The 18,650-nt window shown below is 48.0% G+C and overlaps 1 protein-coding gene across 3 annotated transcripts in view; it reads left to right on the top strand.

Moving 5' to 3' along the window:
• The window catches only part of LOC147097356 (uncharacterized), a 167,318-nt gene that overhangs the window by 67,486 nt on the left and 81,182 nt on the right, over positions 1–18,650 (top strand). For 2 of the 3 annotated variants that reach the window (XM_085972265.1, XM_085972264.1), the window contains exons 13-20: positions 1,418–1,514; positions 1,605–1,672; positions 2,205–2,268; positions 4,853–5,002; positions 6,222–6,289; positions 7,933–7,991; positions 14,005–14,065; positions 18,158–18,275. In XM_085972265.1, the coding sequence (XP_085828391.1) occupies positions 1,418–1,514; positions 1,605–1,672; positions 2,205–2,268; positions 4,853–5,002; positions 6,222–6,289; positions 7,933–7,991; positions 14,005–14,065; positions 18,158–18,275 (685 nt within the window). Of the gene's footprint in view, positions 1–1,417; positions 1,515–1,604; positions 1,673–2,204; positions 2,269–4,852; positions 5,007–6,221; positions 6,299–7,932; positions 7,992–14,004; positions 14,066–18,157; positions 18,276–18,650 lie in introns of all 3 variants that reach the window. The other variant, XM_085972266.1, reaches the window with a different exon arrangement.

Below are 18,650 nucleotides of genomic sequence, written 5' to 3'. Positions count from 1 at the left end.
TCTTTCAGATGAACTGTCCAACCAAGGCCCCCCTCTGCCTGTTCAAGTGAACATAAAAGATCCTGTTACAGGAAACTTTCGATTAACCGGCCCCTAAATAACCGGAACGCTCTATCCACCGGCAAAATTCAGGAGTCGGTTCAGGTAACTTTTTTTACTTTTAATTACTTTATTTATTCCATTTGTTGCTGTGCAAGGGTGTAGCTGAAGCTGTTGCTAAGCTACAGAGACGCTTGCAACTTGTGCCCATTGTTTTGAAGCTGCAACAGGGTTTGTTGCTTTATACGGAGCTCTGAGCTCCGTATCTTTTACTATAGCGTTCGGTTATCCGGAATTGTTGATGAACCGGCACCAGGTCGGTCCCGTCCGTGCCGGATACCAGAAAGTTTCCTGTATAAATCTCATCATCATTAAGAAACTACTCATGAAATAACGCTGGACGGCCAGCTGGTGGCGCCGTCCAAGGAGTATAAATACTCGGGCGTGGGCCCAGCTTGCTCAGGGACATTTTGTAAGACAAGGAACTAGTGAAGGACAACTAGACCTCCATGTTCTGAAACAAGTTGATTAAAGCCTTGCTTTATACTCAAACCAAGTGCGTAGTGAGTTTTATTACGTCGGATCCCATTACAGTATTTAAAGAAGAGCAAGGAGTTGTCTCAATGTCCTGGCAACCATTCCTCCTGTTGTATCTATGCTTTAATGCGTTCAATCAAGCATGTAGATACGTCGAATTAAATCAGAGTCAGGCAGACAGGCTTCTAACTGCAATCTTCCCTTTATTGGTAAAATGGCCGACTGCTGCTTTCCTGGGTAATTCCCATAATGCATTGCACATTACATTACCGTATTGACTGGTGTCAAACTCGCACATTACATTACCGTATTGACTGGTGTCAAACTCGCAATCAATACACGACACCTCCCTCCACCAACACCACCAAACAGATTAACTGATCATCAACAACAACTTGCATTTATATAGCACCTTTTAAAGTAGGAAAATGTCTCAAGGCGCTTCACAGGAGCAAAAAATGACGCCATGCCAAAGAAGGAGACATTAGGACAGGCTTGGTCAAAGAGGTAGGTTTTAAGGAGAGTCTTAAAGGAGGAGAGAGAGGCGGAGTGGTTTAGGGAGGGAATTGCCGAAGGCACGGCTGCCAGTGGCGGGATGAAGGAAACGGGAGTATGCTCCAATCTAATTTGCTCTTGCTGTGCACAAACCGGCTGCCGTGTCTGCCTGCGTACCAGAGACTCATTGGCTGGGCAGCACTTGGGACAGCCTGAGGATGTGATGAGATACAGCGTAAATGCAAGTCCGTCCGTCTGTTCGGTCTTTTACCGCTGCAATACCCGGTGAGCGTTGGCGCGGGGCGCGACCCTGGCTGCGATTGATCACGTACCTCTCCTGGTTTAGGATGACGGCGGAGAGGACGCAGCTGCAAAGGCAGCAAGAAGAGAGCGGGCGGCTCATTCACCTCCTCCAGCTCCAGAAGGACATCGCCAGCGACTCTGTAAGTGCTCAGCTCCCCATCCGGCGGGAAATTGAGAGAATGTTAAGTTTTGCCTGATCACTAGTTCATCGCCTGTCTCCATTCCTCCAGACACCACGAGGTTCTCCGAAGTTCTCCAGTAAGTTGGAGAATCTCCACACCGAGCTGCAGCGGAACCAGTAAGTTCCTGCAGTCCTTGCTTCTTAACACGCGGGTGGCTGTGTGATTAGTTCTGTCTCTCTGCTCCAAAATACTTAAGAGGGCTTGACAGGGTAGATGCTGAGAGGCTGTTTCCCCCTGGCTGGAGAGTCTAGCACTAGGGGATCACAGTCTCGGGATAAGGGGGTCGGCCATTTAGGACTGAGATGAGGAGAAATTTCTTCACTCAGAGGGTTGTGAATCTTTGGAATTCTCTGCCCCAGAGGGCTGTGGAGGCTGAATCGTTGAGTATATTCAAGGCTGAGATCGATAGACTCTTGGATATTAAAAGAAGCAAGGGACATGGGGGCAGGGCGGGAAAGTAGAGTTGAGGTAGAAGGTCAGTCACGACCTTATTGAATGACGGAGCAGGCCCGAGGGGCCGTATGGCCGAGTCCTGCTCCTAATTCTTATGTTCTTCTGTACACTTTGAATTAAGGGTAGGGATACAGCAATGGAAAGGTCAAGGAGGTGGAAATGAAGACATTTATTGTTCCTCTCGTTTTTAAACAGCAACAGAATTCATGAACTTGAAAAGGAGAAGAGTGAGATGGAAATGGAATTGAAGAAATTTAAGGTATTTTCAATGATGACTTGTGTTGTTACGAATTCCCAAGAACCTGCTGCCCTCAAAGTTAGATTTGGGATAAGTGTCCTTATTGGTGTGACCTTGTGAGGGCTCAGCAATATAATGATGAGACTGCTCGTGTATGCCCACGTGCGTGTGCGGGAGAACACGTGCCCACAATGTATTTCCATGACTGTGACTTATCACTTTGTCTCTCCAATTTTTTTTCTCAATGTCTTGGCTTCACAGGTACCAACATCCCTCTAGCACCTCCTCCAGGTGGGCGTGTGTGATTGCCAAGTCAGTGGGCCATTGGGCAGTGGGGAGCATCACACCTCTCAGGTGTCCACACGTGGGCACCTTCCAATGAAGCAGTGGATTGCCATTAAGTCTGGGAGAACAGGCTGATTCTCTTCCCCCCTTTTTGCTAACCCACTGGACCACCCAGCTGCCGTCCTAACTGAGAACCTGCAAAGACCTGGACGACGTTCAGGCTCAGTCTGATAAGTGGCAGGTAACATTTGCGCCACACAAGTGCCAGGCAATGTCCATCTCCAACAAGCGAGAGTCTAACCACCTCCCCTTGACATTCAACAGCATTACCATCGCCGAATCCCCCACCTTCAACATCCTGGGGGTCACCATTGACCAGAAACTTAACTGGACCAGCCACATAAATACAGTGGTAACAAGAGCAGGTCAGAGGCTGGTTATTCTGCGGCGAGTGTCTCACCTCCTGACTCCCCAAAGCCTTTCCACCATCTACAAGGCACAAGTCAGGAGTGTGATGGAATACTCTTCACTTGCCTGGATGAGCGCAGCTCCAACAACACTCAAGAAGCTCGACACCATTCAGGACAAAGCAGCCCGCTTGATTGGAACCCCATCCACCACCTTAAACATTCACAAGGGCAGCAGGCGCATGGGAACACCACCACCTCCAAGTTCCCCTCAAAGTCACACACCATCCTGACTTGGAAATATATCATCGATCCTTCATCGTCATTGGGTCAAAATCCTGGAACTCCCTCCCTAACAGCACTGTGGGAGTACCTTCACCACACGGACTGCAGCGGTTCAAGAAGGCAGCTCACCACCACCTTCTCAAGGGCAATTAGGGATGGGCAATAAATGCTGGCTTTGCCAGCAACGCCCACATCCCATGAACAAATATTTAAAAAACATTATACCTGGGATTCCCTGGAACATTTAGCCCAGTACTATGCTAGGCACTGTGTATTTACCTGCTGCGCCATTGGGAGAGCTAGCCAGAACTTGTTGGCCTCAATTACTTAGTACAAACAGCGTCTCGCCCCCAGCCGTCCCGTTATTTTTAAGAACTTGCTGAATTTGCGCATTAATTACTCGATAAACTCGTCACAGAAAGTTAGGGCTGGTAATTAACAGCGTAAGTACCCTTTGATAATTGTTAATGCAATGCCAATCCATCACTCCAGCCCAGAAAGCGAACAATTTAAACTGTTCCGTCTCATTCCTGCAGGTAGTAAATTGTAGTTGGAGATGTAAAAAAAAAAGTCTTACTTTTCCTCTCTGTCTCTTTTTACTCTCTCTTAATCCAATCTTTCTTTCCCTCTATTTCTCTCTCTCGACCTGATTTGACACGAATTCACCCTGTTTCCTTCTTGGTCGTTCCTCTGTTTGCTTCTCAATCCTTAAATCTCATTGGTGGAGGAGATAAACTGTCGGTCCCGCGGTTCACGGCGGTTCCGGTTGCCCTCGCAATGCCGCTGTCAGCTCGCGCTTCCAGCAAGTTAGGGCGCAAAGTTATGTTCCAGCCGAGGGGGGAAAGTTGCGCGATGCCTCATGTTAATTACCAGCCCCTAAACTTTCTGCGACGAGTTTATCGAGTAATTAACATAGAAACATAGAAGATAGGAGCAGGAGTAGGCCATTCAGCCCCTCAAGCCTGTTCCGCCATTCATTGCGATCATGGCTGATCATCCAAATTCAGTACCCTGTTCCTGCCTTCTCCCCATATCCCTTGATCTCTTTAGCCTTAAGAAATATATCTAATTCCTTCTTGAATATATTTAATGAATTGGCCTCATCTGCCTTCTGTGGTAGAGAATTCCACAGGTTCACCACTCTCTGGGTGAAGAAATTCCTCCTCATCTCTGTCCTAAATGGCTTACCCCTTATCCTTAGACGGTGACCCCTGGTTCTGGACTCCCCCGCCATCGGGAACATCCTTCCTGCATCTAGTCTGTCTAGTCCTTTTAGAATTTTATCAGCTTCAATGAGATCCGCTCTCATTCTTCTAAACTCCAGCGAGTATAAGCCCAATCGACCCAATCTCTCCTCATATGTCATTCCTGCCATCCCAGGTATCAGTCTGGTGAATCTTCGCTGCACTCCTTCCATGGCAAGAACATCCTTCCTCAGATAAGGCGACCAAAACTGCACACAATACTCAAGGTGTGGTCTCATTAATGCGCAAATCCAGCAAGTTCTTCAAAAAATAACGGGACCGGCTGAGGTGCGAGACGCTGTTTGTGCGAAGTAATCGAGGCCAACAAGTTGTGGCTGGCAAGATTTGGCCCAGAATAACACGTAACATTCTGGCCGCTTTCAGCTGGAGAGCGCTCCGCTGACCCGCGTGGAGCTGGACGCCTGCAAGCAGGAGCTGGAGCTGGAGAAGAACAGGAGCCAAAAGCTGCAGCGCCAGGTTCACGACTTAAGACGGGCCACTCAGCTCCTGGCGGAACAGAACCAGCCAAACCAAGTAGGTACTCACTCCGCCCGCTGGGACACCCTTGGAGCCCGTGCCGAGGGAAATGCCGGCAGATCATTTCTACAAAGCGAATTTATTTATTTTTTTCAACCCCTGTATTTAAATATATTCTCATAACAAGTCAGAATTAACGTCGAAACTGTGCAGCATTGCAGGCAAAGCAAAAAAAATACTTGATCTGTGCATCAGCCTTTGAAATAGTGCCCTGGGCTCTTTTACGTCCACCTGTTTAATGTCCCATCCGAAATATGGCACCTCCGACAGTGCGGCGCTCCCTCAGCACTGCACTGGGAGTGTCAGCCTGGATTTTTGTGCTCAAGTCTCGCAGTTTGGGAGTCGAGGCCACAACCTTCTGACTCGGAGGCGGGCGAGTGCTACCCACTGAGCCACTGGCTGACGCGACTCAACAATCTGGAGCACCGACACCCACCACTCCCCAGCGCCAGAGCGTGGTAAAATAGATTTCTGTACAACTGTTTTCTTCAGACACATGGGCAGTTGAGTAATATTGTTTTAAGGTGTCATCCGTGGCTCAATTGGTTGCACTCTCACCTCTGACCTCAAAAGGTCCTGGGCCAATATTTATCCCTGAACCTACATCAGTAAAACAGATTATCTGATCTTTAGCACATTGCTGTTTTAGAAACATAGAAGATAGGAGCAGGAGTCGGCCATTCGGCCCCTCGAGCCTGCTCCGCCATTCAATGAGATCATGGCTGATCATCCAAACACAGTACCCTGTCCCTGCCTTCTCCCCATATCCCTTGATCCCTTTAGCCTTAAGAAGTATATCTAACTCCTTCTTGAATATATTTAATGAATTGGCCTCTACTGCCTTCTGTGGTAGAGAATTCCACAGGTTCACCACTCTCTGGGTGAAGAAATTCCTCCTCATCTCTGTCCTAAATGGCTTACCCCTTATCCTTAGTCTGTGACCCTATTTTTTTTTTGTGGGAGCTTGCTGTGCGCAACTTGGCTGCCGCGTTGCCCACATTACAGCAGCGACTACACTTCAAAACAAAATACGGCATTGGTTGTAAAGCGCTTTGGGAACGTCCTGAGGTTGTGAAAGGCGCCGTAGAAATGCAGGTCTGTCTTCCTGGGAACTGTAATGCCCCCTTTTAGCACTCGGAAGGGACTAAAAGATCTCGCTAATAAACTGAACAGGCGCAATCCTCGTTCCATAACTGCTTGTTGAATTTCTTCGCAGGCAGAGGCGTCACACAAGGTTCGCAGGAGGCGGATTGCACTGTCAGAAGGGGATCCAGACTGCCACCGGTCCGTCCAGTAACAACTTTAAAGTTTAAAAAATTCTATTCAGATGTGTTAAAAGATACAGCTCCCCTCTTTTTACAAGCATCACTTTATTATGTTTTAAATGTTAAAGGGTAGCCGGTGAGCTTTGACCAATATCGTCGCTCTGATTAGCAGGATTCTAATGACACTATTATATATTATATAATAATATTTGCCACATGTACTGCTGGAGGAGGCCAAAGTCGGGCTGTATTATTGAGTGTTAAGTGTTAGAAAAGTGGTCATTTTCTCGCTCTTGTGCCTTGAAATGATTCTCTTTGAGTGACATTCCTTAACAGAGACATTGGCCCTCAGACCTTCAATAAAATAGCAGGCATCAACATTCCTACAAACATGCAAATTATTTGTCGACTAATATTCAGAGAGTCTCATTTCAAGGCGTTGGTGTGTGTCCAACATTTCATTAAAGTTTATAAAGCAAATGCAGTCAGTCCCTCCCTCCTTTTTCACTTTCTCTTTGTCTCGCTCTCTCTTTATCTCTCCTCTTTGTGTGTCTCTCTGTCCCTTCTCCTGTTGCCTTTTTTACTCCTCCTGTCCCACTCTGTCTGTTTTTTGCCCCATGTCTCTCCCTCTCTCTCTCTGTCGTTCTCTCTATCTCTCTCCCTCTCTCTGTCTCTGTCTCTCCCTCTCTCTGTGTCTCTCTCACTCTCTCTGTCTCTCTCCCTCTCTCTGTCTCCATCTCTCTGTCTCTCCCTCTCTGTCTCTCTCTCTTGCTCTCTCTCTGTCACGCGCTCTCTCTCTCTCTCGGTCTTAGTGTGTGTGTCTCTCTCAGTCTCTCTCCCTCTCTCTCTCTCTCCCTGTCTCTGTGTCTCTCTCTCTCCCTCTCTCTCTCTCTCCCTCTCTCTCTCTCTCCCTCTCTCCCTCTGTCTCTCTCTCTCTCTGTCCCTCTGTCTCTCTCTCTCTCCCTCTGTCTCTCTCTCTGTCTCTCTCTCTCTCTCTCTCTCTCCCTCTGTCTCTCTCTCTCTCCCTCTGTCTCTCTCTCTCTCTCTGTCCCTCTGTCTCTCTGTCTCTCTCTCTCTCTCTCCCTCTGTCTCTCTCTCTCTGTCTCTCTCTCTCCCTCCCTCTCTCCCTGTCTCTCTCTCCCTGTCTCTCTCTCCCTGTCTCTCCCTCCCTCCCTCTCTCTCCCTCTCTCTCTCTCTGTCCCTCTGTCTCTCTCTCTCCCCCCCTCTCGCCCTGTCTCTCTCTCCCTGTCTCTCTCTCCCTGTCTCTCTCGCCCTGTCTCTCTCGCCCTGTCTCTCTCTCCCTGTCTCTCTCTCCCTGTCTCCCTCTCCCTGTCTCTCTCTCCCTGTCTCTCTCTCTCCCTGTCTCTCTCTCTCCCTGTCTCTCTCTCCCTCTCCCTCCCTCCCTCTCTCTCCCTCTCCCTCCCTCCCTCTCTCTCCCTCTCTCTCTCTCCCTCCCTCTCTCTCTTTCTCCCTGTCTCTCTCTCTCTCTCTCTGTCTCTCCCTCACTCTTTTGTCTGCATGTCATGCTTGCATTGTTTGCCTGTTTGTCTCTTTTTTCCTCACTCATGTTATCTTTCGCCTTGTCTCCCTCATTCCCTGTCACGCTCTTCCTCTGCCCCATTGTCTCACTAATATGCTCTACTTGATTTCTTGTCCTGCCAGCGGTAAGAATGACGGAGACTTGATGCCATTTGAAGGTCACCTTTCCTTACAGTTAGAAGGTAAGTATAATTTATATCTTAGATGAAAGATTCATTATGTAAGGGGGAATCTGAATTACTGCTATATATATATATTTATTTATTGCCCTTCTAAAATATAAATTGTCTACTGGAAGCCATTTGAATGAGAATTGATGAGGGTCGATAATTTTTAATAAATTACTCTCTTGAAAATAATTAATTACAACTTGGCACAAAAGAATGAAATATTTGTATTTCTATAGCGCCTTTCACAACCACCGGACGTCCCAAAGCACTTTACAGCCGATGAAGTACTTTTGAAGTGGAGTCACTGTTGTAATGTGGGAAACGCAGCAGCCAATTTGCGCACAGCAAGCTCCCACAAACAGCAATGTGATAATGACCAGATCATCTGTTTTTAGTGATGTTGGTTGAGGGATAAATATTGACACTGGGGAGAACTCCCGCCTGCTCTTCTTCGAAATAGTGCCGCGGGATTTTTTACATCAACCTGAGAGAGCAGACGGGGCCTCGGTTTAACGTCTCATCCGAAAGACGGCACCTCCGACAGTGCAGCGCTCCCTCAGCACTGCACTGGGAGTGTCAGCCTAGATTTTTGTGCTCAAGTCTCTGGAGTGGGACTTGAACCCACAACCTTCTGACTCAGAGGCGAGGGTGCTGCCCACTGAGCCACGGCTGACACTTGGCGAGAATGTTTGACCCAGCCTGTAGCGTGTTTCCCTGAAGTGGACCCCACTCTGGACTGGATCTCTGGCCTGTTTGAAGCTCCACCCCTGCTGCCTGAGGTGGTGACAATCCAGGGTGCGCGAAAGCATAATGATTGACCCCAGCAAAGTGACCGAGCAGCGAGGGAAACCCCAGCTCGAGGATTATTACAGCAGCAATGATTATCGGGTCATTATCACATTGCTGTTTGTGGTAGCTTGCTGTGCGCAAATTGGCTGCCGCGTTTCCTACATTACAACAGTGACCACACTTCAAAAAATAAAGTACTAAATTGGCTTTAAAGTGTTTTGGGACATCCTGAGGTAGTGAATGGTGCTGTAGAAATGCAAGTCTTTCTTTGTTTTGAATGTGTTGACATTCTTTTACTGAAATAAATGAGTGGAAAGAATGATTTTCTTCTATAATAAGTTGAGTACTTTTTAAAAAAAGTACCTTCCTGACTTTCCTTCCCTGTTCTCTTTTTACTTTGGTATTGATCCAGTGTTGTCTTTCACGCTATTGTGATCCTCTTGCACTTGATAAACCCAGTCCTTAATCCTCTTCGAGTGCCGTGCTGGGCGGCTGGTGTTATGTTGCTGCTGTATAACAGTGCCAGTAGGTGGCAGCGGTAGCTCAGTTTTCACTCAGGATATCGCCAGTGTGTGAGGTTCCCTGCTTCATAGAATCATTGAATCATAGAATGGTTACAGTACAGAAAAAGGCCATTCGGCCCATCGAGCCCCTGCCAGCTCTCTGCAAGAGCACTTCAGCTAGTCCCACTCCCCCGCCCTTTCCCCGTAGCCCTGCAAATGTTTTTCCTTCAGATACTTATCCAACTCCCTTTTGAAAGCCGTGATTGAATCTGCCTCCACCACCCTTTCAGGCAGTGCATTCCAGATCCTAACCACTCGCTGTGTAAAAAAGTTTTTTCTTACGTCGCCTTTGGTTCTCCTGCCAATCGCCTTAAATCTGTGTCCTTTGGTTCTCGACCCTTCTGCCAATGGGAACGGTTTCCCTCTCTACTCTGTCTAGACCCCTCATGATTTTGAACACCTCCATCAAATCTCCTCTCTACCTTCTCTGCTCCAAGGAGACCAACCCCAGCTTCTCTAGTCTATCCACATAACTGAAGTCCCTCATCCCTGGAATCATTCTCGTAAATCTTTTCTGCACCCTCTCTCAGGCCTTCATATCCTTCCTAAAGTGCGGTGCCCAGAATTGGACACAATACTCCAGTTGAGGCTGAACCAGTGTTTTATAAAGGTTCATCATAATTTCCACTTTTGTACTCTATACCTCTATTCATGAAGCCCAGGATCCCGTAAGCCTTTTTAACTGCTTTCTCAACCTGCCCTGCTACCTTCAATGATTTGTGCACACATAACCCCAGGTCTCTCTGTTCATGCACCCCCTTCAGGATTGTACCATTTAGTTTATATTTCCTCTCCTCATTCTTTCTACCAAAATGTATCACTTCACACATTTCTGCGTTAAATTTCATCTGCCACGTGTCCGCCCATTCCACCAGCCTGTCTGTGTCCTCTTGAAGTCTATCACTCTCCTCCTCACTGTTCACTATACTTCCAAGTTTTGTGTCCTCTGCAAATTTGAAATTGTGCCCTGTACAACCAAGTCTAAGTCATTAGTATATACAGGTAGACTATCCTTTATCCGATCTTCCGAAAACCTCTAAAAACCGAAAGTTTTTTTGTTCAGCGTAAGTCATGCGCACGACATGACCAGAGTGGCACACGACTTACGCTGAGCAGGGCAGAGGGTCACAGAGTTCCCTCCTGGGTAGGAGATTGCAGGCCGAGCCGGGCAGTGTGAAGGAGGTACCGGGAGAGTGAACCCAGCAATACAGCGGCCCGTCCGATAGCTGCAGCGGCCCGTCCGATATTCTTTTCTCCCCCTGACCCGAACCGAACCGAACCGCGACCCGTCCGATATTCTTTTCTCCCCCCCGACCGCCCCGGACCCCAACCCCCCCCCCCCCCCGGACCCCAACCCCTACCTCCGCACCCCCCCCCCCACCTGAACTGCGGCCCGTCCAATATTCTTTTCCCCCCCCCCCCGGACCCCCCCGACCCCGACCCCCTCCGGACCCCCCCCCCGACCCCGACCGCGGCCCGTCCGATATTCTTTTCTCCCCCCCCCCCCCCCCACCCGACCCCCGACCTGATTTGCGGGCCAGCTTAGTAGGAGTCAGCCGATATCCGGCTTTCCAGAGAAGCAGAAAGGGGAATGAGACACGGAACAGTCGCAAGAGGTAGCCTGAACTTTTACAATTTATATTAAATACAAATTTCCCAGTCTTATAATAATACCTTCTGAAATCCGAAAAATTCCGAAAACCGAAACTCAGCTGGTCCCAAGGCTTTTGGATAAGGGATAGTGTACCTGTATCAAGAAAAGCAGTGGTCCTAGAACCGACCCTTGGGGAACACCACTGTGTATCTTCCTCCAGTCCGAAAAACAACTGTTCACCACTACTCTCTGTTTCCTGTCACTTAGCCAATTTCTTATCCATGCAGCCACTCCCTTTTATTCCATGGGCTTCAACTTTGCTGACAAGCCTATTATGTGGCACTTCATCAAACGCCTTTTGGAAATCCATGTTCACTATGTCAACCGCACTGCCCTCATCAACCCTCTCTGTTACCTCATCGAAGAACTTAATCAAGTTAGTTAAACACGATTTGCCTTTAACAAAACAGCGCTGGCTTTCCTTAATTAATCCACACTTGTTAATTTTGTCTCTGATTACTGTTTCTACTGAGGTTAAACTGACTGGCCTGTAGTTGCTGGGTTTATCCTTACACCCTTTTTTGAACAACGGTGTAACATTTGCAATTCTCCAGTCCTCTGGCACCACCCCCGTATCTATGGAGGATTGGAATATTATGACCAGTACCTTCGCGATTTCCACCCTCAATTCCCTCAGCATCCCAGGATGCATCCCATCCGCTCCTGGTGATTTATCTACATTAAGTACAGCCAGCCTTGCTAATACCTCCTCGTTATCAATTTTTACCCTATCAAGTATCTCCACTACCTCCTCCTTCACTATGTCTATGGCAGCATCTTCTTCCTTGGTGAAGACAGATGCAAAGTATTGATTTAGTACCTCAGCCATACCCTCTGTCTCCATGTATAGGTCTCCTTTTTGGTCCCTAATCGGCCCCAACCCTCCTCTTACTACCCTTTTACTATTTATATGCCTATAGAAGACTTTTGGATTACCTTTTATGTTGGCTGTCATTCTATTCTCATACCCTCTCTTTGCTCTTATTTTCTTTTTCACTTCTCCTCTGAACTTTCTATATTCAGCCTGATTCTCAGATGTATTTGCAACCTGACATCTGTCATACGCGTTCTTTTTCTGCTTCATCATATTCTCTATCTCTTTCGTCATCCAGGGAGCCCTGACTTTAGTTGCCCTGCCTTTCCCCCTCGTGGGAATGTACCTCAATTGTACCTGAACTATTTCCTCTTTAAAGGCAGCCCATTGTTCCATTACAGTTTTGCCTGCCAATCTTTGATTCCAGTTTACCCGGGCCAGATCCATTCTCATCCCACTGAAATTGGCCTTCCTCCAGTTAAACATTTTTACTCTAGATTGCTCCCTGTCCTTTTCCATAGCTAATTTAAACCTTATGATACTATGATCACTATTCCCTAAATGTTCACCTACTGACACTTGCTCCACTTGACCAACCTCATTCCCCAGAACCAGATCCAGCAATGCCTCCTCCCTCGTCGGGCCGGAAACATTCTGAACACACTTCAGAAATTCTTCCCCTTCTCTGCCCTTAACGCTATTATGATCCCAGTCTATATTAGGATAGTTGAAGTCCCCCATTATCACTACTCTATAGTTCTTGCATCCCACTGTAATTTCCCTGCAAATTTGCTCCTCCGTATCTTTCCCACTATTTGGTGGTCTATAGAATACACCTAGTAGTGTAATGGCACCTCTATTATTTCTTAATTCTAGCCATATAGATTCTGTCCTTGACCCCTCCAGGACATCCTCCCTCTCCAGCACTGTAACATTCTCCTTGACCAATACTGCCACATCACCTCCTATCTTTCCTGAACACTTTATAACCAGGAATATTTAATACCCAATCCTTTTTTGAGCTAGGTCTTAGTTATTGCCACAACATCATATGCCTGCAGGACCTCATCCCTCTTTCTACCTATGTCGTTGGTACCGATATGGACCACGACCTCTGGCTGTTCACCTTCCCCCCCCCCTCAGAATGTTCTGCAGCCGCTCGGTGACATCTAGTTGTATCCTGGTGTCTAGTTCAGGTTAACTTGTTATAGTTCCTAACTGTATCTGTCCAGGTATTTGAAGAAAACTTTAAATTGTACTGCAAAAATCTACTTTACCATCCTCAAGTTGAAGCTCCACTCCAGAGACACTCTCGCTGTCTCTCGCTCCCCTCGCCCTCTCTCTCTCTCTTCCCTCTTGCTGCCTCACTCTCTCTCTCTCTCTCTCTCTCTCTCTCCCTCTTCCCTCTCGCTGTTTCACTCGCTCTCTCTCTCTCGCTGTCTCACTCTTTCTCTCCCTCCCTCTCTCTCCCCCCTCTCTCTCTCTCTCTCTCTCTCTCTCTCTCTCCCTCTTCCCTCTCGCTGTCTCACTCTCTCTCTCTCTCGCTGTCTCACTCTTTCTCTCCCTCCCTCTCTCTCCCCTCCCTCTCTCTCTCTCTCTCTCTCTCTCCCCCTCCCTCTCGCTGTCTCCCTTTCTATTCTCTCCCTCCCCCCCACACCACCACCACATGCTCAGCTTCTCTTGCTACAAGAGGTACCTAGATAGGATTCGGCAGTGGGAGCCCGAGTGGATTTGCCCCCTTCCCTGCCAATGGGCACTGGAGTCGACAGTCGCACCTCTACTGTTGCTCCAGGTGAGATCTGTGCAATGAGCACAGACCAGGGGATTGAACCTTGGGCCTGCCTGCTCGGTGTGGCTCCATCACACAGTGACCAACACATTTGCACAACGAGTCATTCTTGCTTTAGAGACAAGATCATGTTGGGCCTCATCACTGTGTCTGAGCTGTGCATCAAGACAGCTGCTATTCTGACACACTGGAGGAGCTACGCAATAAATATCAAATCGAAATGGTCTTTGTCTAGCTTCTAGTGGAGCCAATCGACAGGTAATGTTTTAATGCACACTGTCAATCAAGGCAATTTCTAATCTAGTTGTCCTGTTAATTCCTGTTAGTGTTGCTGTCACATCAGGGCTTAGCTCTCAGCCTCTCATCCTGGTATACTCATTGTTATGTCTCACGTGTATCTTTAATTTCATTTCCAGACAATGAGATGCCAGCTATTCAGCTTTCCAACCAAAGGCAGAAAAACCCCTCGCCAAACAGGTATGTAGAATGACCCTGATCTTACAGAGAGAGTGCATCCAAAGTATTCCACTATTCAGTGAGAGATAGGAATACCAGATGTTAACACCACACCCCTCACTGTAACAGTGATCTACCCCACACCCCTCACTGTAACACTAATATACCCCACACCCCTCACTGTAACACTAATATACCCCACACCCCTCACTGTAACACTGATCTATCCCACACCCCTCACTGTAACACTGATATACCCCACACCCCTCACTGTAACACACTCCGATATACCCCACACCCCTCACCATAACACTGATATACCCCACACCCCTCACCATAACACTGATATACCCCACACCCCTCACTGTAACACTGATATACCCCACACCCCTCACCGTAACACTGATATACCCCACACCCCTCACTGTAACACTGATATACCCCACACCCCTCACTGTAACACTGATATACCCCACACCCCTCACCATAACACTGATATACCCCACACCACTCACCGTAACACTGATATACCCCACACCCCTCACCGTAACACTGATATACCCCACACCCCTCACTGTAACACTGATATACCCCACACCCCTCACTGTAACACTGATATACCCACACCCCTCACCATAACACTGATATATCCCACGCCCCTCACTGTAACACTGATATACCCCACACCCCTCACTGTAACACTGATATACCCCACACCCCTCACTGTAACACTGATACACCACACACCCCTCACTATAACACGCTCTGATATACCCCACACCCCTCACTGTAACACTCCGATATACCCCACACCCCTCACTGTAACACTCCGATATACCCCACACCCCTCACTGTAACACTGATATACCCCACACCCCTCACTGTAACACTGATATACCCCACAACCCTCACCGTAACACTCTGATATACCCACACCCTTCACTGTAACACTCTGATATACCCCACACCCCTCACTGTAACACACTGATATACCCCACACCCCTCACTGGAACACTCTGATATAACCCACACCCCTCACTGTAACACTCCGATATACCCCACACCCCTCACTGTAACACTCCGATATACCCCACACCCCTCACTGTAACACTCTGATATACCCCACACCCCTCACTGTAACACTCCGATATACCCCACACCCCTCACTGTAACACTCTGATATACCCCACACCCCTCACTGTAACACCCTGATATACCCCACACCCCTCACTGTAACACTGATATACCCCACACCCCTCACTGGAACACTCTGATATACCCCACACCCCTCACTGTAACACTCTGATATACCCCACACCCCTCACTGGAACACTGATATATCCCACACCCCTCACTGTAACACTCCGATATACCCCACACCCCTCACTGTAACACTGATATACCCAACGCCCCTCACTGTAACACTGATATACCCCACAACCCTCACCATAACACTGATATACCCCACACCCCTCACTGTAACACTGATATACCCCACACCCCTCACTGTAACACTCTGATATACCCCACACCCCTCACTGTAACACACTGATATACACCACACCCCTCACTGTAACACTGATATATCCCACACCCCTCACTGTAACACTGATATACCCCACACCCCTCACTGTAACAATGATATACGCCACACCCCTCACTGTAACACTGATATATCCCAGACCCCTCACTGTAACACTGATATACACCACACCCCTCACTGTAACACTGATATACCCCACACCCCTCACTGTAACACTGATCTACCCCACACCCCTCACTGTAACACTGATATACCCCACACCCCTCACTGTAACACTGATATACCCCACACCCCTCACTGTAACACTGATATACCCCACACCCCTCACTGTAACACTGATATACCCCACACCCCTCACTGTAACACTGATATACCCCACACCCCTCACTGTAACACCCTGATATACCCCACACCCCTCACTGTAACACTGATATACCTCACACCTCTCACTGTAACACTGATATACCTCACATCCCTCACTGTAACACTGATATACCTCACATCCCTCACTGTAACACTGATATACCCCACACCCCTCGCTGTAACACACCCTGATATACCCCACACCCCTCACTGTAACACTGATATACCTCACACCCCTCACTGTAACACTGATATACCCCACACCCCTCACTGTAACACTCCGATATACCCCACACCCCTCACTGTAACACTGATCTACCCCACACCCCCTCACTGTAACACTGATCTACCCCACACCCCTCACTGTAACACTGATATACCTCACCCCCCTCACTGTAACACTGAAATACCCCACACCCCTCACTGTAACACTCCGATATACCCCACACCCCTCACTGTAACACTGATATACCCCACACCCCCTCACTGTAACACTGATATACCCCACAACCCTCACTGTAACACTGATATACCTCACCCCCCTCACTGTAACACTGAAATACCCCACACCCCTCACTGTAACACTCCGATATACCCCACACCCCTCACTGTAACACTGATATACCTCACACCCCTCACTGTAACACTGATATACCCCACACCCCTCACTGTAACACTGATATACCCCACACCCCTCACTGTAACACTCCGATATACCCCACACCCCTCACTGTAACACTGATCTACCACACACCCCCTCACTGTAACAGTGATCTACCCCACACCCCTCACTGTAACACTGATATACCCCACACCCCTCACTGTAACACTGATATACCCCACACCCCTCACTGTAACACTGATATACCCCACACCCCTCACTGTAACACTGATATACCTCACACCCCTCACTGTAACACTGATATACCTCACACCCCTCACTGTAACACTGATATACCTCACACCCCTCACTGTAACACTGATATACCCCACACCCCTCACTGTAACACTGATATACCCCACACCCCTCACTGTAACACTCCGATATACCCCACACCCCTCACTGTAACACTGATCTACCCCACACCTCCTCACTGTAACAGTGATCTACCCCACACCCCTCACTGTAACACTGATATACCTCACACCCCTCACTGTAACACTGATATACCCCACACCCCTCACTGTAACACTCCGATATACCCCACACCCCTCACTGTAACACTGATATACCCCACACCCCCTCACTGTAACACTGATATACCCCACACCCCTCACTGTAACACTGATATACCCCACAACCCTCACTGTAACACTGATATACCTCACATCCCTCACTGTAACACTGATATACCCCACACCCCTCGCTGTAACACTGATATACCCCACACCCCTCACTGTAACACTGATATACCCCACACCCCTCACTGTAACACTGATATACCCCACACCCCTCACTGTAACACTGATATACCCCACACCCCCTCACTGTAACACTGATATACCCCACACCCCTCACTGTAACACTGATATACCCCACAACCCTCACTGTAACACTGATATACCTCACATCCCTCACTGTAACACTGATATACCCCACACCCCTCGCTGTAACACTGATATACCCCACACCCCTCACTGTAACACTGATATACCCCACACCCCTCACTGTAACACTGATATACCCCACACCCCTCACTGTAACACTGATATACCCCACACCCCCTCACTGTAACACTGATATACCCCACACCCCTCACTGTAACACTGATATACCCCACAACCCTCACTGTAACACTGATATACCTCACATCCCTCACTGTAACACTGATATACCCCACACCCCTCGCTGTAACACTGATATACCCCACACCCCTCACTGTAACACTGATATACCCCACACCCCTCACTGTAACACTGATATACCCCACACCCCTCACTGTAACACTGATATACCCCACACCCCTCACTGCAACACACTCTGATAAACCACATCTTGCACCAACCATTAGAACTTTGTAAAGTTCCGTGATTTCTGACTTCGTGCAATTGACTTTTACCAGCTTTTGTAACAAACAGTCTGTCTGTGCCAATCGTTTTGTGTTGATGTTAAACCCAGTCTCATTATGAGGTTTAAAGTTATATCTTTTCAAAGCTCCAAACCGATTCTCTACATTTGACTAATGATTTAATGTCGTCTCTCCCAGCCCACCTGTGCTTTTGACACAGGAGCTGCTGTCTCAAATATCTTCACTTCAGCAAGACCTTAAGGATGCAAAGGCCACCCAACGGCAGCAGAACGCCATTATACGGGGTCTGAGAGAGGTGAGTGAGGGGCTACTGAAGTATAGCAAAATGCTAATCGCAGGGTCTGACAGAGTTCGAGTCCCTAGAGTTAATCACATCGCACTTGTTCAGGGTGAAAAATATCTGTGATTATTTCCGACGGTTGTTATAATAAGTTTAGTAACGATGGAATGTTTAAAGCATTCTAAGAGTCACCAGACCTCTTGCAGGCTGGTTTTCAGTTTGCGATTCACCGGAGTTTGCAATTCCATCGAGATAGATCCTTCAGTTCCCCCATTGCAGCATCCAATCGCTTTCTCAATCGAGTCCAAGGTGTTCGTTGTCAAAGCTTTGCACTCCTTGATACCCCTCACCGTAACACTCCTTGATGTACTTTGTATGACCGTATTTACT

The sequence above is a fragment of the Somniosus microcephalus genome, chromosome 32 (genome assembly GCF_052327205.1).
Source record: "Somniosus microcephalus isolate GS21.2 chromosome 32, FLI_Smic_1.0, whole genome shotgun sequence".
Classification (NCBI taxonomy): Eukaryota; Metazoa; Chordata; class Chondrichthyes; order Squaliformes; family Somniosidae; genus Somniosus; species Somniosus microcephalus.
The sequence above is the reverse complement of the archived record's forward strand: the minus strand, read 5'-3'. Positions and strand labels throughout refer to the sequence as shown.